Consider the following 20,565-nt stretch of genomic DNA (forward strand, 5'->3'; position numbering starts at 1 on the left):
TATAACAGAAAGCAAACAACAGATGAAAATGCTAAACTTTTGCTCCAAATAAAAAATACTTGCAAATTAAATTAAAAAGAGAAAAAAGAAGCTGAAAAAAGAAGAAAAGAGAGAAAGAAAACTTCTACTTACTTTCTATCTGCTGATAAAGACAAGGAGATGTAGGTCAATGCTTTGGGAACAGCTAGTAAGTGGACCTGGAATTATTTTTCATTCATCAAAATATTATATTCAAGAATGCACGTGTGCTTAAATTTGGACTTCATTTTCACAGATTTTACAATCGCCACTGCAGTGCTCTGTACACAGATTCCCACTTCTACTCTAGTCATCAATACATCCTGTGTGGATTAAGCCTGCATGTGTACTTGCACCGAGTGTAGTAAACGTGCCCTCACTGACTTGACACCAGAGGATTAGAAGTGTGGGTTTATTTTAGATCTTTGAGCCTCAGAGTAATGAGCATTTGAGATGCAGCAAAACCCAGGGTAGATGAGCACTGGTGGATCCCAGCAGCAACACGCTGACTGCTGATTCCTGCATGGCCGAGGATGCATCAGAGGATCTCGCCTCCCCCAGTCAATCAGTTTCCTCCTTAGTGGCCTCTTCTTTTTTCTTTCAGCACTTTAACAGCAAAACTGAACTCCTCTCCTATTTGATCCTGTGTGTTGCCAAAATGCCATTCATTCCATCTGTGTCCGTTTCACACTCTGTGTCAGGACTAACCGGGAAGGAGAGACCTATCAACAACACTTCATTTACAACTACTTTGACCAAGGTCCAAAGAGAAGACAAAGCCAACAGCTCAGTGAAGGAGCGACTGGCTTCGAACCTCAAGCAGCTGGGGAAGAAGAGCCAACCCAGGAGTCATCTGCCAACCGCCACAGGAGTGTCAGGGACAGAGCTGCTTGCAAAGAGAAGGGAGAGATTGCTGCCTTCATCACAAACAGGTAGCTTCTTAGCCTCCAACTCGGGTGCGTCCCTGTCTAAGACGCAGCACAACAAACATGTGAGCCAGAGCTCTGTGAAGACTGAGCCAGAGATGAAGACGAGGGCCAGGCATCACAAGGAGGTCCGTTTCACACTGACTCTCACACCTGAGGCTGTCCTGCTGCTGCAGCGGAGGAACAATGAGAGAAATCAACATTCAGCGTCCAGAAATGCCAGAAGTGGAGGAGGCCTTTCCGGAAGCGCCTCAGATTCCAGAAGCGGGAGGGAAAACGTCTCTAAAAGGCATCAACCAGCAACACAGAGACACAGCACTCCAAACAGCAGAGTCACTGCTAAAAACAACAGTGATGCTGAACTGGGAGACATAAGCTCAATTGTGAAAATTTCACTTCTGAATGAGCAACATAAGTATGATGATGTGGAGTACGAGGAGGAGGACCATGGTGTGGATGAGTGCGTGGTGCTGAAATGTACAGAGTGGCTCCGTGGGTTGGAAAACACACCGGTAACAGTGGGACACAGCCTGACTAAGAGTGCAAGTGGTGTGAAAAGTTTCTAAAGATAACATGAGAAGTGTTGCTTAAATGAGGTGTCATTTTCCAACCTGAGAATGAACTGCAGTTTCTGTTTGTGTTGGCTAGTTGCTATTTGAAGATGTGCTTGTGTTCTGTATCCCCTGATCCCTGCTCCATGTTTCTCACTGGGCCTAGTCGCGCTAAGATATTCATCCATTGCAACAGTTTTTATGAAATGGATTTTGGCAAGTTCATGAGATGTTCTGTTCCTGCTGCTTTGTTTGATTCATCCCCTTTCTTAGAGTCGGAGGGGAAGAAAAACTTAATAAAAAAATAAAAATCATGCAGTCTTGGGATTGAATATTTGACTTAGTAGAGTGGAATAAGATTGTTTTTCAACCTTAAAGCTATCTGTGTCTATGCCCTGTAAGTTTTACAGCATGCATCTGATGAGTTTACATCCATACTTTTATCTTAATAATTTATATTACACTTGTTTCTGCCAGGCATTAATACAAAGGGAATGTCTTTATGCATTGGCTATTATATTTTACCTGGAGAACTAAGAAATCTGAGTTTTTAGTTTTTTTTAAACTAAAATATTCCCCATAATATATAAATTCTGTACATCTTTCCTTTAGGTGGCTAATATCTCACTCACTGTAAGTAGCTTTGTAAGGTCTTAGCTTGGTGGCTTGGTTGGCTTGGTGGTTGCTGTACATTCCCTTGTGCACACAAGTGTGCTTAGTGGCAGCTTATCCACCTGGGAGTCAAGTGTTACAACACGTGTGTTTGTTTATGAGAGAGAGAGAGAGAGATTCTATGTGTAATGTTTAACAAATAATTTGAAATAATTTAATTAATCACATTAGAAATCTTATTTCATAACATATAAAACAATAGCTTTCCAGTATTATGATCTTTTCCCCCCAGAATTATTTCTATATGTGTTTCATTTGAGGCCTGTTAAATAAACAAGATAAAGACACAGTGCATGGTTGATGGATATACATAAAGAGATGGGCATCATTTCCAGCGGTTGATTCGTCGCAGCTGTATGTAGGCCAGGAACATGCAGATCAATATGATTCCCAGCAGAGCCACCTGGTTCTGCCAGAAGCCCCACACAGAGTAGTCGATGCCCTGGCTTTTAAGGAACAGCTCCCCTGGGATACTGCAGCACAGACAATAAAGGCTCAGTGTGTGTGTGTGTGTGTGTGTGTGTGTGTGTGTGTGTGTGCAGGTTATTGTGTTTTAAGGAGTGGATATGTTATTGCTCAGCACTCACATGGTCGTGTTGCTGTAGAACAACTGTCCTGACATCTCGTTGATGAATGCAGCCTGAGAGAGACAAAGAGATTGGGCTGAACAACTTCCTCGCTTCTAGGGCTGGGTATTGTTCAAAAATCTTCGATACCGGTACCAATACCGTGACTTCGATTCCGGTTCCTAAACGATACTGGTTCCTAAACAATACTTTTTTCGATACTAATTTTTTAGAACAAAAAGAAATTTTACGGCACAAATCTTTTAATTTATTTTTCAGCTCCTACTACGCGAGCCCGGTCTCTGTACGTAACAGAGTTTTTCCTGCCTGCCTCTGCGACGTGTAACTTTAGACAGCCAATCAAAAGCATTATTAGATCTTGGTAGAAGCATGCTGCATTCTTATTGGCTCACTGATGCTGGTAATTTACTCCTTAGGTATTGAAATTGGGTATTGAATGATGAGGCATTTTAGAAGCCATTCAGTCGGTGCCTAAAAAGTATTGAATTCGGTACCCAGCCCTACTCGCTACAGATAAAGACAAGATTAAATTCCTCTTTCTCACAACCACACCCTTCTGCTCATGCTCTGCCTATTTTCCATATCTTACATTCAGTCCATATCTGAAGATACTGATCCATTTCAGCCAGGAGAGCCAGCTCAGCATACTATTGAGATTGACAAGAAAACCACCAAAGACCTAAAATGGGAGGATGAAGAAGTAAAAGAGGGAATAATACACATGTTAAAGAAAATTCTATATATCTTCAATAGTACACATTATAATGTCAATCATGTATATTTTATGTGTGTGTCGACATCTCACCATCATGAAGACAAAGGGTAGAGCAATGAGGATGTTAGCCATGGCAAAGGAAGATACACTCGCTGAGACGAGGAAGGCCAAACTGACTCCTGACAGACTGACCAGAGACATGGTCAGGGCGAAACACATGAAGGCTTCGAAGGCAGGCTTCAATCCTGAAGGAGTGATAAATACATTTGAACAAGAAAACAGCAATGAGTATGAGAATGGACATTTGCTTTGAGCAGGTTCCCCCTGGTGGGTTCAGATGATGGCAGTAAGGTCAAATGAGAGGTTCCTGACAAAAAGAGATCAACAGTAGGAGCATAAATTCAGGAAGACATACAAAACTGGAATCAGGCAGCTCTCTGTCATCTAGATTTTCTTTCTCCAAACTTGAAGCCCCTTGGGGTAAAGCAAAGCCTGTGCTGAAAGAATTATGGACTGTTTCCTCCTTATTCACTAAGTCAACTGGGAAAAATGACAAAGGACCTTCTTGGATTTGGATCTATGCAGTTCTAAAGTCAGCTGATCAGGTACTATAGTCACCTCAAGGACTCGAATAAAACAGCACATGTTCTTATCTGCATCAGGGCAGTCTCCTCATCTGCATGATACAATATGGTGTGTATTATTAGTATGTATGTTCTTGTATGTGTGAAAATTACCCATCATATAGTAGGCTATGGCTGAAAACACAAAGATGGGGATGATGCGGTTGGGGATGAGATCAGCAAAGATCTTGGACAAGAAGTAGACCGAAGTACGGTAATAGCCACTGGAGTTCTCATGACTGCAACAAATATTAACAAAGAATCTCAACTAACACATTGTGACAGAGTTAAAAACATGGGATTGTAAAGGATTTACAGTATTCACTGACAAACAGATACAATTTATGGACACACTTTTAATATACAACACTGTATGTTAAAGTAAAAGGTTTGTGATATTCAATATTTTCAACTTGTCAACAATGAATTGATCGTTCTAACAAGTGTTGGCTGTGTAGCCAAGATCTGGTATATCTTGTACCTCAGTGCTGTAGAGCATTATTGTTTTCCATAAACTGTTGAAATCACACACAATCAGTCACACTGTCGCATGGGCTGACATGTTCCTTCATTACAATGAACACACACACTGTAGTTTATTTTGACTCAATCCCACATACACTGTCTAAATGTGTATTAATCTGGAGCTGAAAAAAGTTCCCAACTAATTCACTTTTTACTTAAAATCAAAAACTATATGGCCGGTTTTCAAACATTCATATAATCTGTAGGAACGAATGGGCTCAGGCTGAGTGCCACAGACAGAAAAGGGAAGCAGTACTTAAAGGGTAACTACCATTTTTTTCAACCCTATTTTCCTATGTTTTTGTGTCTAAGTGACTGATGGGAACAACAATCTTTGAAAATGGTCCAGTATTAAGCAAGATTGCTGCAGTTGGCAGCTGCGAAACAAGCTACAATCTAAGTTAATAGGGCAATTGTCCAGCTTGTATTTATCTTCACAAAAGTGCTTATTTTGCCGCTGACAGGCTAAGATTAATATTCTAAGTGTCTGACTGAGACAGACAAACATTGTTAGTTTTGGTCTTTTCATTGGATTTGTTTATAATAAGAAAAATATAGAATATCTTATCCTTCAAATACCATTAAAAAGAGAATGTGATTCACATAGATGTATCTAGGCATAAAACATATTTAGCCATGCACCTTGTGCACTTCAGCACACAAAACTTTTATCTTTCACTCACATGAAGATCGCCCTTTCATTGATAAAGAGTTCAACAGCAGAGAGATTCCCAAACACCATGTTGATGATAAGGAAGAAGAACGCTCCACTCCTGTAGTCCGGAGAGAGAGAAAGGGAGAGAGAGAGAGAGAGAGAGAGAGAGAGAGAGAGAGAGAGAGAGAGAGAGAGAGAGAGAGAGAAAGAGAGAGAGAGAGAGAGAGACAGAGAGAGAGAGAGAGAGAGAGAGAGAGAAAGAGAGAGAGAGAGAGAGAGAGAGAGAGAGAGAGAGAGAGAGAAAGAGAGAGAGAGAGAGAGAGAGAGAGAAAGAGAGAGAGAGAGAGAGAGAGAGAGAGAGAGAGGGAGAGATCTGATTATTAATTCATAGGAGGCAAAGGTCACCCAGACCTGGGTTTTATCCCCATAAACTTGCGAGTATAACGGCATCAAAAAAGTTGTTTCCTCATCTTGACATCATGGCTTCTTGTATAATTTACTATATTTCAAATTGAATTCAGCCAACATACTCTAGCGCTTACATATTCTTCTTCGACATTTTTGTCATTCTTGACAATGACAGCCCAAGCAATTATATATGCATCCTTTTCTGAAATGGAGATACCACATCACCACATTTTCCTGTCTACGACATGTAACAATGAAAATCTTCAAAACAATAAAGAAAAAACCTTTGATATTATCTTCTGTTTTTTATTAAGTTGTTCTGTTGTAATGTGACTAAGAAAAGGGGACACATTTACAGTAGGAAGAGGGGAATTTAGAGCAAAATAAACTTATTTTGGCTGTTATGTTGCAGGTTATGCATACAGTACCTGTTCTGTAAAGCCTCGGGCAGTGTTAAGGGCATTTGGTAATAAATGAGTCCCACCAGAATTGCAAAGAAGATGTTGAGAGCCAACTGGGCATAAGAGGTCTGAGGGTTCCTCAGAGAGTTCTGCACTGTCCTGCCACACACCACACGCATCTGTCTCTCACACACACATGCACACACGCACACACTCACACACACACACACACACACACACACACACACACACACACACACAGAAAAAATTTTATGAGCATGATGACAGTTATAAACAGGGTTCAAATAGCGGGCAGCCATGCACAGCTGGCTGGCACAGTCATTAAATTCTGCGACGTAACATCATAAACTCACTTTAATTTCGGTTTCTCACAAAATTAATTACAACTGAGGTTTTGATTTTCTCAAATGGATAATTATTTCATATTGTTTTTTTATGTAAGAAACATGTTTTCTCTAACGTTTTAATGTGTTTCTGAAGTTGGCTGACCTGATAGAAGAAAGAGGTAGCATATTCTGCTGCCTTGTCATGACCTTTGGCCCCTTCAGCAATGTGCTGGTCCACATGGCCCAACTCCTCAAGCACATTCTGGCACAGTTGGGACTGTCTGTACTTGGTTGCCAGTGAGTTTTTACACTCTACTGTGGAGAGTCCATTATACATCGCCATGTTATAGAAAAGGACAGCATAATAAACATTGCCTTTTTTTAACATTTTCATTTACTCTTCTCAGGGTTTGGTGATTTGCAAGTGAAAAACATGATCTGGGCGTCTAGGCATAAATCTAAATCTGGTTAAAGGAGTAGTTTGACATTTTGAGAAAGATTTTAAATGCTGTAACTATTTCTTGGAGAACAGTGACTTCCTGTCAGTATTGTCATTACCGTGAGGAGCCAGGCAACAAACTCCATAAAGTCAATCCGGCCAGCTGATGTTCCTCAAGGAATTGTTACAACCCTCCTTCTAGGTGTTATGCTAAGTTAAACTAAACGCCTCCCGACTCTAACTTCCTACTAACTCCACAGACATGAGATTTAGTCAATGAGAAAACAAGTCAATTTATTTTAGTCATTCTAGTATTCTATATTTCAAACTTTTAACATTACAACCAATTTTAGCCCAATTCGACTTTGACACCTAGATGTATTCTTACCCAGAAATTACCAAAAGCCATGCCTCGAGCCTCTGATGGTTCCACATACCTAAACTGTGTGTGTGTTTTGTGTAGGTGTACCTGCAGTAAGTGATTCTAATGTTGATTTTGCCTCTCCATTTGTGATGTCCATGAAGAAATCAGCAGGGTTGTCGAAGGACTGAATTTGGTAGCCTGTACAAAACCACACACACACACACACACACACACACACACACACACACACACACACACACACACACACACACACACACACACACACACACACACACACACACACACACACACACACACACACACACACACACACACACCCAAAACACATGCAACACTGTAATAAGTGCCTCTATAAAGCAAAGAATATCCTGACAGGGTAAATAAAGAATTTGAATAGAACAGTAGCTCACCATGTAGACAATCAGTTTATTTTTCATTTTATATAAAATTAGTAGAATATTATAAAAGAAATTAGCTAAATGTCAAGCATCAGGACTTAATATACAATATAATCAGAATATATTACTATATTACAACACACACACACACACACACACACACACACACACACACACACACACACACACACACACACACACACACACACATACCAAGGTTTGTAAAGTATTCCAGTGCATGGTCTGCTGCTCCTGCGTACACCACCTCCCCCTTATGCATCAGAGTCAGATGGTCAAACTGTCTAAAGATGGAGTAGCGTGGCTGGTGGATGGAGAAGATCACAGTCTTACCTTTTCTGGACAGCCTGGACACACATAACAGATGTGTTTACATCCATAGTTACAGAAAACACAAAGGCAGCAATAGACGGTAAAGATGTTACTGATATGCGAGGCATCAGCAAAAAAGCTCAAAGTTAACAGTACGTTAGTAACTGTTTTCAGTTGTCATTTGTATCTTGTGTATATATGTAGTATGTGTTGCCTAATGTGAGATGGAATTAGTAATTGTGTTGTACCTGTGCAGTAGATTGATGATACAGTTTGCAGTGTTAGAATCCAACCCAGTGGTCGGTTCATCCAGAAATAGCAGAGAGGGAGAGGTGATGAGCTCCATCCCGATGCTGCACCTCTTCCTTTCACCCCCAGATACGCCACGCAGAAACTCTGTCCCTATCTGCACACACACACACACACACACACACACACACACACACACACACACACACACACACACACTTGGGTGAGTGTGGGTGAAACTACTAAATACTCCCATTAATGTAACTGAGTAACTTGTTTTTGAGCATGTAGTTTTTAGGCTATTTTAATGTCAGTATTTTGGACTTTGCTACAGTTGAAATACAGTACATCATTACAGAGTACAAATAAATGTCTGCCACCCATAAATGTGGGACATTGGACAGACAAAGAGCCGTTCACAGTTTGTCAATATAGAGGAAAGGAATAAAATGTTTTTTACCATTTCTGCACTTTACTTTATAGGTTGTCTCATATGGGGAGGTTAGTGAAGTAATAAAGATCAATTTTATTTTATTAAATACTTTTAAATGAACTACTGTATACATTTGCTCAAGTAGACTTTTAAATAAGTGCTTCTGCTTATACCTGAGTAAGTAAGATAAGTTAGTTAAGTAACAGTCTTTAAGATTGAGTAAGACGTCGCAGCACTCGTTCCAACACTGCTGTACAGTGACTGATGTACAGCTATTAGCTTGTGTGTGTATCACTGTACCTTAGTGTCTGCACAGTCTGTCAGGCCCAAGTCTTGTATAATGGCATCTACTCTGTTTTTTTTATCTGAGGAAGAGTGATGCCGAGGGTTGAGACGCAGATTGGCACTGAACAGAAGATTCTCCCTCACAGACAGAGTGCCCATCAGGATATCATCCTGGAAGCACATGGATTATTTAGGCAAAAAGTATTCAGAGGAATCCAAAGCATAATAATGTCAAAGAATGTGTGTGTATGTTTGTATTTGTGTACCTGGACCACATAGGCAGAGCTGAGCCTGAGGTCAGACGTGACGGCTTTGCCATCCACCAACACTTTTCCTTGCTTCAGTCCAGCTGGGTCTTTTCTTCCTGCAATTACGTCCAGGAGTCTGACAAAAAAACAAAAAAAAAACAAACTAATATTCATGGGGTTGTTTATGCATGTGAGACAGTGCCTGTGTGTTTGCATGTACATGAACATGTTTCTTACGATGTTTTCCCACTTCCGGTGGCGCCCATGATGGCATTCATCCCAGGTCTCATGATGCCACTACAACAACCAAACATAAAATCAAGTCATTTATTTACAGAGAATACTTCAACATCTAGAATAAATTCTGTCAAATTACCATGACATACAGCAGCTTTAAACCTTTAAATGGCAACATTCTCATGTTTATGCTTTAAAGATTTACATTCACAAGTCAATAAATCACTGGTTACATTTAAGATAAGATAAGCCTTTATTGTAAAAGGTTAACAGTTAATAGCAGCGAGTCCAGTATATATGTAAACCAGGGGTCTTTAACTTTTTTAGGTCAATGACCCCTTAGCTGAAAAAGAGATGGAGCAAGGGCCCTTTACTACATTTTTTTTTTTTTTTAAATTGAGTACCTACAATAACAAGTAGGGCAGCCTAAAGCCCATAGTATACACATGCCTTTTTAAGGTGCATATACAATACTAAGCTATTAAAATAATAATTATTGACATATTCATATATTTATACATCATGTTTAATGTTAAACATGTGGTAGGCACAGTGAATCCTTAAACTGAACTGTATCTGTGGATGGCTACCTTCATGGCTGCCCTATACCTGTAGGCCAGTAAACCTATTATCAATGTTGTTTAAATTAAATGGGTTGTTTTTTTTTCACAAATAGGCAGATTTATATGTTAGATTTATGTTAATGTTTATTTTCAGACATATTTGAATTTTTTTTTTTTAATAATACAAACTTTGGTGGCCCCCCCTGCAGTAATTCTAAGGACCCCCGGTTGAAGATCTCTAATGTAAACAGTGTACACCAACATAATATATACTGTGATTAAGTAATGATACTTTGTGTTGTCTGTAATAATATAGCAAAATAGAAATATAACATAGTACATGATGTGGTTAGACAGTATAACATATTAACATAGTATAGTATGATATAGTACAGTGTATGGTATGAGGTATAAGATGCAATGTAATAGTATTAATAGTAAAATAATATCATTAAAAATGATTATATAAAAATGTCTAAGAGTATCTAATTCATGAAACCATGGAGACATTATTGTTTTTGATATTTCTTTATTATTTCAACTTCAGCGTTATACGTCACGTCATACAGGTTGCCCTGGCACGCTAACATACAGTCACCACTGAGTTATAATGCAGCCAATTACATATTATGCAGAATGTGTGTATGTGTGTACACACAGGTATGTGTATACACATACACACATACACACTCACAGGTAAGTATCATGTCCTACCTTACATCGTTGAGGATGTATTTTTCAGGACCTCTCTTGCGGCAGAACCTCGTCTCATGAACACAGTAGTGCAAGTTGCTGAATGTGACAGTTGGCCCTCGTTCCTGGAAATACTCATCAACACCGGGAATAATCTGCTCCCCCTTAGACATCTTCAAAAACAGCAGTGTTACCAGCAGAGAGGAAAATGAGTCCGAAAGATGGGTTTGAAGAGAGAGAGAGAGAGAGAGAGAGGTAGCAAGTTTTCTTGTGTAGTCGGACAGAGAGACAGGTGAGAGAGCATGTAATCAGTAAGTTTCTGTTATAAACTCATCTAGTCTTTGGACTCCTGAATCCTTAGCCGATAGACTTGTGACTGTTCACAAAAAGATACTCTGGCATTGAACTTTCCCCTCAAAAACTGCACCCAAGAAGCACCACCAGCTATGTGATAAAAGTTGATGATAAAAAATGACCATGTTTATACAGTGTACAGTGCTGCTTACGCAGTGCAAGTTTTATCCTTCCATCCATTGTCAATATCTTTTTATCTGTATTCAGGGTCATAGGGGAGCATGAGGGGCATTATTGTTTGGCGATAAGGACTGGCTCACAACAATTCCAAAGGTGATATGATGAGGTTGGGGGAAGATGGGGTTAAGGTCAAGGCTTTCTGCAGGCCAGTCAAGTTATTTATGGGCCTGGTTTTGTCACGTTGAAACAGAAAAGGGCTTTTACTAAACTGTTGCGACAAAGTTGAAAGCATGTCTTGTATCATTAAGAATGCATAAAGCAATGTACCTTTTGAAAAGAAGTTAACACTACTCTTACAAATGAAACGTTGAATTAATAAGCAATGACTTGTACTCTCTGCTCAGGGGTTTGGCTTCTACCGCCTCAATTGGTCTGCTATGCAGCTTTTGATGGCTAATTTTGGGTAATTGGGCATTATGGACTTTACTGCATCAGATTTCTAACTTGATGACTCTTTGCCACTTGAGCTACTGTAGTAGCTCTGTACTGTACAGCTCTTCCTTAAAAACAGATATGTTTAAGTATTTTGTATATCTTTTCATATTTTACTATTGTAAATGTCTCTATTTTATGACTCTTGACTTGTGCACTGTATTTATTGTTATGCACCAAAACAGGAGACACATTTCTTGTATGTGCAATAAAAATGTTTCAGATTTTTCAGATTTCTGGGGTTACAGGGGGCATTCAGCATGATCCCATAATTGTCACTTGGCCCCAGTGGCAAGTTCTATAGTCTTGAAACTAAGGATTTTCTTAACAATGAAAAGCAACCTCAGATTGACATGGCTAGTGTAGACAGGGGTGTTAATCAGGTATAATATAGAGCTTTTATAAAGTAGCCTCATAGTTTTGCTTGATTTGTTATTACAGTTTTTTTTATTTGATAGTGTTTATAAATATGCGTATTTTTAAATAATGGAATGTATTGGGTAATATCTATGTATGCTTTTAAATAATTCTTTGATTTTGTTAGGCAACACAGATTTGTATGGGAGAATACAGCATTCCATGTTCTACCATCAAGTCTGTCCATTTATATTTAATATGCATTATTGTTCTAGAGAATAAATTAGTTTTTTGATGAAGGTGTTTTTTGCAGAGGATGGTAAACCTATCAACAGTAATGTTGTTGTTGCCTTGGTGTCCTTATATACTTTGTTTTGACCATGGCCTACATTTTCATGAACAGGCTGGCCCCTGCTGTACAGAATGCTGTATGGCAGGCTAGAGAGAACGTCGTGAGTGGGATCAACTTTATTTTTCTCTGACCTCTCTCTTTTTTGGCGTTGTCCAATCAGGCTTCGTGTTTAGCACCAAGTACGACCTAGAAACTCCCTGCAGCCAATCGCTTTTCAGTACAGCGAGAAACTGGGCGTGGCTAGAACCAGAAATTCTTAGGTGTTGTCATCGTGTTCCTTTAGTTTGGTGTGTTTTACACTGGGCGTGCGGGCGCAGTTTAAGGCGTTACAATGCGACTTTAACAGCAATAGTTTTTTTTCTTTTCTATAGATTGTTAGAGTTGTGTAACGTATTTATCATATAGTACACAGAAGAAAGACCGTTAGGTATCTCCAGGAAACCAACAATCCTACATTTCACACGAAGGCTAACTTTAGCTTATAAGCTACTAGCTAGCTAACGCCTAACGTTAGCTATGGAGGAGAAGAAGGAGGAGAGAGAAGCGGAGATCCAAGAGCACGGCCCCGAACACTGGTTCTCCAAATGGGAACGGCAATGCTTAGCAGAGGCTGAACGGGATGATCCAAACGAAGAGGAGACGGAACAAAGCCAACAGAAACTGTGGCATCTATTTCAGAACTCGGCCACTGCGGTAGCACAGCTCTACAAAGGTCCGTACCAAAGATACAGAAGTTCATGTCAAGCCAGCTAACGTTAACTGTCAGAGCTTATGAAAGCTAATCATGCTAGCGGAGAGAGACACAAAGGGCACTGGCGAGGCTAACAGTGTTAGCAACTCACAGCTGTTTCTCCACAGCATAACTAGCGGTGTTTGTTTCAATGGTTGTTAGGTGACAACATAATGTGTATTCTCTTAAATTGTGTATACAATAGATGGTTCTGCGGTTCACTTGTCGATATTGTGACGCTGTTTCGTTGCTTGCCGATGGAAGCTAACGTTAGCCCGCTGCTAACTCGAGCAGCCGGTCACCGTGTCAGAGTGTGGGACAACGGGGCTGAATCTGGCTCACAGTGGCCTGAGCTGTCAGGTCTTACAGAGCTAGACGCATTCATAAATTGATCTCAAACTACCGGCTGAATCACCGGTGTGCGTTATCACTGCACATACTTTCATCGTGTTTGGTTCTAACATGGCACACTAAAATGTTTTTTGTCCACCCGTTAACAGTTACCTATCTCGTCAAAATGGCGATACACAGGGAGGAGTTTGCTGACTGAAAACAACTCGTTTGTTGACGATCTAATACGCAGCGATAGTTAATTGTCGCAGTGGTGTGGTGGATTTTGATAAGTAACGACACAAAGAAATTGTATTCCAACACAATCCTATGGACTTTTGCAGATGACTGCATTGTTGTTACAATCCAGAACAAAATGGCGATATGGTTAAAGTAAACGTTTTCTTGTTCAAGGCTCGTTCTGCCCTGCAGAGTGTTTTCAACATAACGCTGACATTGTGTTGCTTGGAAATAACTTCGTTTCCTGTCAGCTTCTGCTATTAGCTCGTACTGAAACGGGAAATAAACGTGGGCCTTCATTTAAATCGTCTATTTAAAATGGTGACATCATGGTTGGTTAGATTTGACCATTAAGTTATTTTTTCTGGGAGTAAAGTGACTGTTCAATGGCTTTGTTCCCCAATTTCCAAACAGGCTCTTGACTACTTGTCAAGTGCAGTCATTGTGCATACTTTGTCTAGAAATCCTGCTTGGCAAAATGCTTCTGCTTCCATGCTCCCCTTAATGTAAGCATATGTTCAGACTGTAACATGGCTGTATCTTCATAACATGTAACACCAGTGAGTCATTTGTAGAGGAAATCTCATGCACAGCTCCTGCAGATTAGATGCAAGGATATGCAGTCAATATTATGAAAGGATGATTAGTGGAGAACTGCATAGGGCCCTGAGCTTTTGGATGTGTATGTTTGTGGTAAACCCAATCCTTAGCTGAAGTTAGCAGTTCTTTGTATAGCTGTTTTTTGTTAACACCTCTGTTCTGTATCAATACTCTTCATACGACCATTGCAATTCATTTTTAGATATAGGTAGGTATAATGAGACCTTGGATGTGTTAAGGGAGTCATAAGATTAAATCTTGAGTTTGAAAATGCTCACCTCTAAAAACACCATCCCTTGTTAGTTTCCTCTTTGGGTCTACACAAGTGAAGTTGTAATTTAACAGCCAATTTATGACTGTTTAGGCTTGAACTTCTCTAAAGAAGAAATTTAAGCTTGAAGTGGAGTGTGGGGTTTATGTAATAACAACAATGACAACATCATTGGAAAGTTATCATGACAATCTGACTAACGTTTTGAATTTAATTAACAGATAGAGTATGTCAGCAGCAAGGCCTCTCTCTCTGGGTGCCCTTCCAGAATGCAGCCACAGCTGTCACTAACCTGTATAAAGGCAAGTAACTTTGACTATTACCCATCTTGTGGTTTACTGTCTGTTTTAGTTGCATTTTATATGACGTCCAGGAAGTACTGTATGTAAAAGAGGCATTATTATGAATCCCACTACTTTTCTTGGCAAGACACGCCCTGTGTAGCATCCAAGCGCTAGTATTGTGCAGGCGTCCATGCTCGCACGTTCAGTTCCTATCCCCTGACCAATGGGCTATCCTAAGCACTTGAGGTCAATGCCTAAGCTGCTATACAGGACGTATCTTGCCAAGACAAGTGATAGGATTCATAATAACGGTAAACGAGATGTGTAGATGGTATTTGTTGGTGGTGTCCAGGTTTACTAAAAACATTTGTCCTTGTGTGTCATCAGAGAGTATGGAGGCCCGCCAACGGAGCTATGATCTGGGCATCCACTTAGGCCACCAGCGCAGGAATAAGGATGTGATTGCATGGGTTACGAAACGCAGGAGAACTATCAGGCGCGAGGACCTCATCAGCTTTCTGTGTGGCAAAGTTCCACCTCCACGGACAGCTCGCGCCCCTCCAAGGGTTGCCATGGTGTCTGCAAGCCGACCATCACCCCCAGAGACAGGTAGCTCTGTGGAGACCGACCTGCAGCCTTTCAGAGAGGCCATAGCACTGCATGGTAGGTCAAAATGCCATTGTTCAGGAGAAAGCTGTTGCAATATAAGAATGAGACGCAAGAGTTTAATACACTTTGCTGTTTGCTGTGGTTTCATTTTTTTGTTCTTTTCATTCCAGGCCTTAGCGGTGCCATGGCAAGCATTTCTGTGCGGTCGGGTCCTCCTGGTTCACCAACTCACCCTGCCCAGTCCCTCAGTCGTCGTAGGAATGGTCTTCATGATGTGGACCTCAACACCTTCATCGCTGAGGAGATGGCGCTCCATTTGGATTCAACAGCCAATCGTAAACGAGGCCCTGCCCCCTGTAGTGATGTCATCACAGACTCACCTACTCATAAACGTAACAGGATGCTCTGAACTTTTCCTACACCACTAATCCCTCCGTTGTCCTCTCCTTGGTGGCCGACTGGACAGCTGATGAGGACTGATGCCTTGGCCAACCATTGAAATCTTCCTCCTTTTCATCTTAGTTGCAATGCTACAAATAAACTTAACTATTACCAATCCACACATTTATTCCCTTTATTTTTCTTTCAACCCCGTGTTGTCTCACACATCCTTTCTGTAGCAGTGTTGTTGTTTTTTCAGAAAATGTTCTTTCCTGTTTGTTTGATTGCCCCCAGTAGATTGGACAGAGAAGCAAGCACACATCACACTTGAAATCCTTAAATTTCAGATAGTTGAGTTTGACATGTTTATTTGGCCAGGCTCCTTTGTTCTTCATATCCGATAATCAGATGAACCGGGCTGATGCCTACTGTTTGCAGTTCTGTTCTCGTCATTCCTCTTGCAAACTTTCTCCTCGTCTGTGGAGCGCTGGCCAAACCAGACTGGACTGAAACCCGGGCTCCCCGGGAGGCTAAACCACCTCCTCGCTGTGTGGCCCGACTCAAAATGCTTGTAAGCGTGTGTATTTCATTCTGCTGCTGCTCTGTGTGTTTGCGTATCTGACAGCAGAACTGCCACTTACTGTGTTGTACTTGTCTTTGCCTTTTGAGAAAGCTGCTACAGTATCTCTGGTTGTTGCGCAACTGTGTGTGGGGGGGGGGTTGTGCGTGTGAGTGGTTGTACGTGTGCTTGTGGATGCAGGATTATGGCAAATCCAGCACCCACTTGACCGAATTATTTCCCGTTTTACTTTCATCCTATTTTATTTTTTTTTCTTTAGTTGCTCTTTGCAGCCCAAACCAGGGTTTTATCACAAAGCAGGTCAGTCCACTTTACCATACTACTACAACACGATAATGGTGACTGTCATTTCTGTCAGATGTAGTTGACAATTTGAGTAGTGAGGTAACGAGATAAGCAAGATGCTTTCCAAAAAAAGGAGTTGCTCAAGTACTCATATCCTGCATTCTTATTTGCAAGTTTCAAATCACACTGTTGTTGTCATAGGTATTGTCATGTTTACAAATAATCCAAATATACACTGTTTTCCTGTCTTCATCAATATACATTTGACAAAGCTGTCAAAGCCTGTGTTGTACCTACTTTGTTTACATTTGGCCCTTTGATAAGAACATAAACTGGTGCATTGTCATTTTGTCTCTTGTATTTAAGAGTTACAACACTTGTGATTTCAGCTTTAAACCTAGAAAATTACAGGGGGCAGTTGCCTGTGGTATTCTACTTTGCTTAGCCAACTTATGGACTATTGGGTGTGATGGTTCAGCAAGGCTTTGGGCACTTGTTTTGCTTATTTCGCACACTGCTTTGTGATACAATCTTGTGTAATGTGTGTAAATAACATGTAGGTGCTGTTATATGTGGTACATATTGTAAAAAGAAGTGCAAATCCATTGGGATGTCCATGTACAATAACAATTCTGACATTAAAGAAAATACAAGCATTTCTCTAAGTTGTCTGAGTTTACTACAAGTTGGATTTGGTGTTTTACTTTACACCATCTGCTTGGCAAGGTCTTATTTCAGTGCAGGATAATCTTTACTCCCACATGTCTATGAATTACCCCAGGCCAGTCTCAGAAATGAAAGGATAAAAAGGTGCAATTAAGTGGAAAAACCTGAGTTTTAGCTATTATCTATTCCTGTGCCTGCTCAGATAACAAATGCGTTGTTCATTCTCAGTTCCTTAATCATCCCTTTCTTTTCTTGAAAGAACTTGATATTCAGTTATTCCTCATCAGTTATTTATTAATCAGTTGCTGAAGGGAGAAGAATAAAAGATCCACTGAAAGGCAAACATAGTGGTTATATATCTTAGTTATTGTTACTACTGTATAGCAATTTTGTGTAAACAGGCTGTCAACAAACGCCTAGTCTCTCATTAATAAATGTTGAGACTAGTGTGCAGTTCAACCTTGCAAACACATGGGGGCGATGCAGACTACTTTTTTTGTTTCGCTTTTCCTTCTCATAGGAAGCTTGTGCTGCTAAACACATTGACAGGGGCCCTACAATTACGCGTTAATAGATAATAAAATATTGAACATGCAAATGAGATTTTGATCAGTACTGTTCTAAATAAAATTTTGGCTGTAAACCTTTTATATCAAATTTGGAAGCAATGACATGAGGAAATAGAACCATAGACTGTCAAAAAGTTCATAACACAGCCCAGGAGGGACTTACTATTTTTGGGTAAGGTTAGCAACAAAACCATCCTAACCACAAGGCCTTGAAGCAAAATTATTTTTCTTTTTCCCACACCTATCTGTCCAAATAGGGCACAACAGTTTCCACCTACACTTTCTTTTAAACACTCCTAAACATTTCCTCCAATCTTTACCAGATTTGGAACATAAAGCATACAGGATCAATATGTAAAAAGTCAATCTGTTTTTTTCATACCCCAAGACGTTTTCCTGTAATTGTGGTGCCAAAATGTTGTTTGCCAGTTCTATTTGTCAAAATTTAGACGATGCATGCACACCTCAACTAACAAATCATCTTTATGATGCACAATGGCAACATGACCGTTTACACTGACCATTACTTAGCAGCTATCAGTCTGACACTATAGTTCAGCAAATTCCTCCTTTGATTTAGGAATTGTCCAAAAATCCACCAGCTTGTCTGTCATTACATATAAATCTGGTTCCCAATGCAGATTAGAGATTAGATTTTTTTTTTTTTTTTACAATAAAATTTCAAATTAAGCTATTATTAAATTTGAAGTAATCATGGTGGAGTGCTTTCTTGTTCTATGGTCCTTGCAGTCCTGGAGGGACTGCTTAAATAAGCCAAAAATGATGTTTTCCTTTTCATAGCAGAAGTCTTTGCAGGTATTTGGTTTCATGTCTATCTTGGATCTGACAGCCAGTTTGACCTCAGTGCCAGCCCACACACAACAGCTCTAGGAAACTAAGCACAGTTGTCTATCTCCATTAAATCACTGCCAAAGAACCACCACACCTAAAGACAGTAACAAATGATGTGACACAGCCTTTGATTTGCTGGAGGAAAGCTACCAGGTCAACAGCACTTTTGGGTCAACTTTTTAGGCTCGCCCAAGTATACGCCACTATTTGATCTCCTGACTCTACCACTCAATTACCGCAGAGGAGGATAAAGACCTGCACTGTCTATTCCCAACATCCAGAGAGAATATCTGTTCTTACTTTTCTCAGCTAACACTGCACGGTTGTTTTTGTTTCATCATGTGTCTGAAGGCTCCAAAGGCTGCTATTTGATGGAACCATGGAAGAGGAGCAGAGCTGACCGCAAGCTGTTTCACACTTCAAAAGAAGCACTGTGCATGTGTGTTTGTGTGTGTGAGGGAGAGAGAGAGAGAGAGGGAGAGAAAGAGGGAGAGAAAGAGACATGACGAGAAGCAACAAGTGTCTGAATGTTCCAGAAAACCCCTCGAAGATGGCCATCTGGGCTGCGCTGGTATCAGCTCACACATGTACTCATAAACACACACATATAGGTGTCTCCTAGAATGCCGTCTGGTCTGAAAGAGAGTTGGTGGTGTGTCTTGTGAACCATTACTAACACACATACATAAACGTCCGTTCCATCATAGCAATTGTGTGTGTGGGCTTGACCATTAGGGAGTCTTCAATGGCAGACAGCTGGCGATCAATGATGCACTAGTTATCCTACGTGTGCATGTGCGGGTGTGTGATGCCGTACACAGCATAAACACAATGGGGAATGTTAATTGCTGCACCAGCTTGCGCTAATTGATAGAGGACAGCATGCTTATACACTCACATACACACAAACACATTAGCACATGCACATAAACAGAAGCCAATCAGGCAGACTGAGAATGTGTCCCCAGAGAGATAGAGCAGCCGGAGAGCAGGGGTGGGAGATGTAGAGGTGGTGGAGGAGACAGGGAAGGAGGAGAGGAGGAGGAAGAGAGGTTAAACCCTCCCCAGAGACGGCTGCTAGTCAGGGCTCTTAGTTTTGTGCACATAGGCTACGGTAGGTGAGCGGTGCGTGGTGTGCATGAAAACACAAGGTCTGAGAGATTGTCTCCTATTTTTGGGTCTGCTATGTTTTTGTGAATGTTCCTCCTCTTCAAATGGAGACCCCCTCCCCTCTCTCTCACCCTCTATCCTTTTCTCTCAAACATAAACATGCTTGCTCGCGCGCGTGCACACACACACACACACACACACACACACACACACACAACAAGATCTTCAGAGCTCCCTGCGTACCAGCATGTCCCTGTCTTCCACAAATGCCATGAAAAAAACCCCCACGAGCTGATCACCATAGCAACACGTTATATATCTTCCAGCAATATTTATCCAACCCAGAGAGGAGGGGTTATGGTGGTGATGGTGGTGGTAGTGGGGGTGGATGGAAAGGGGAGGTAGAGGTGGTGATGGTGTGTGAGGGAGGGTCGTGATGCAACTTCTCAAAAAAAAATCAAATGGTCATTATAGAAGAGGGGTTGCAGTTCAGGCGGGTGGCCACAGGGCGGCAGCAGTGTCCAGCGCAGCAGGACAGCAGCATCACCAGCCATCATCACTTTAAGACCAGTGGCATTCAATCATGTGTCACACACAGCTTACAGGCTTCAGGTTTTCATCCCAACCAGATAGTACACCAGCTTATTTCCCTTTTTCATTAGAAGGTGTGCCCATTAGTGAAATTGTCTTTTGTG

The 20,565-nt window shown here is 40.8% G+C and overlaps 3 protein-coding genes across 4 annotated transcripts; 2 read left to right on the forward strand and 1 right to left on the reverse strand.

Annotated features, from left to right (window-relative positions):
• Nucleotides 1-185: 185 nt before the first annotated feature.
• Nucleotides 186-1,751, forward strand: LOC116043082. The gene has a single exon (XM_031289594.2). It carries the CDS (start codon nucleotides 542-544, stop codon nucleotides 1,508-1,510), a length of 969 nt encoding a protein of 322 aa, XP_031145454.1. The 5' UTR covers nucleotides 186-541; the 3' UTR covers nucleotides 1,511-1,751.
• A 612-nt stretch (nucleotides 1,752-2,363) lies between these two features.
• Nucleotides 2,364-10,975, reverse strand: abcg2b (ATP-binding cassette, sub-family G (WHITE), member 2b). Of its 2 annotated transcripts, none has more exons than XM_031289156.2 (15): nucleotides 10,710-10,975; nucleotides 9,433-9,492; nucleotides 9,214-9,331; nucleotides 8,963-9,118; nucleotides 8,229-8,386; nucleotides 7,864-8,015; nucleotides 7,337-7,429; nucleotides 6,592-6,743; nucleotides 6,109-6,260; nucleotides 5,301-5,390; nucleotides 4,207-4,331; nucleotides 3,560-3,714; nucleotides 3,344-3,433; nucleotides 2,755-2,807; nucleotides 2,364-2,640 (listed from the first exon to the last, which is right to left on the reverse strand). In XM_031289156.2, the coding sequence occupies exons 1-15, from the start codon at nucleotides 10,859-10,861 to the stop codon at nucleotides 2,493-2,495; spliced, it is 1,854 nt and encodes a 617-aa protein (XP_031145016.1). In that variant the 5' UTR covers nucleotides 10,862-10,975; the 3' UTR covers nucleotides 2,364-2,492. The 2 variants fall into 2 exon arrangements, with proteins under 2 accessions (XP_031145016.1, XP_031145017.1); XM_031289157.2 differs by having other exon boundaries at nucleotides 2,493-2,640; nucleotides 6,592-6,740.
• Nucleotides 10,976-12,614: 1,639 nt separating this feature from the next.
• zgc:77849 (UPF0472 protein C16orf72 homolog) lies at nucleotides 12,615-17,331 on the forward strand. The gene is made up of 4 exons (XM_031289155.2): nucleotides 12,615-13,075; nucleotides 14,756-14,836; nucleotides 15,206-15,481; nucleotides 15,598-17,331. The coding sequence occupies exons 1-4, from the start codon at nucleotides 12,880-12,882 to the stop codon at nucleotides 15,834-15,836; spliced, it is 792 nt and encodes a 263-aa protein (XP_031145015.1). The 5' UTR covers nucleotides 12,615-12,879; the 3' UTR covers nucleotides 15,837-17,331.
• Nucleotides 17,332-20,565: the final 3,234 nt, after the last annotated feature.

The sequence above is a fragment of the Sander lucioperca genome, chromosome 4 (assembly GCF_008315115.2).
Source record: "Sander lucioperca isolate FBNREF2018 chromosome 4, SLUC_FBN_1.2, whole genome shotgun sequence".
Lineage (NCBI taxonomy): Eukaryota > Metazoa > Chordata > Actinopteri > Perciformes > Percidae > Sander > Sander lucioperca.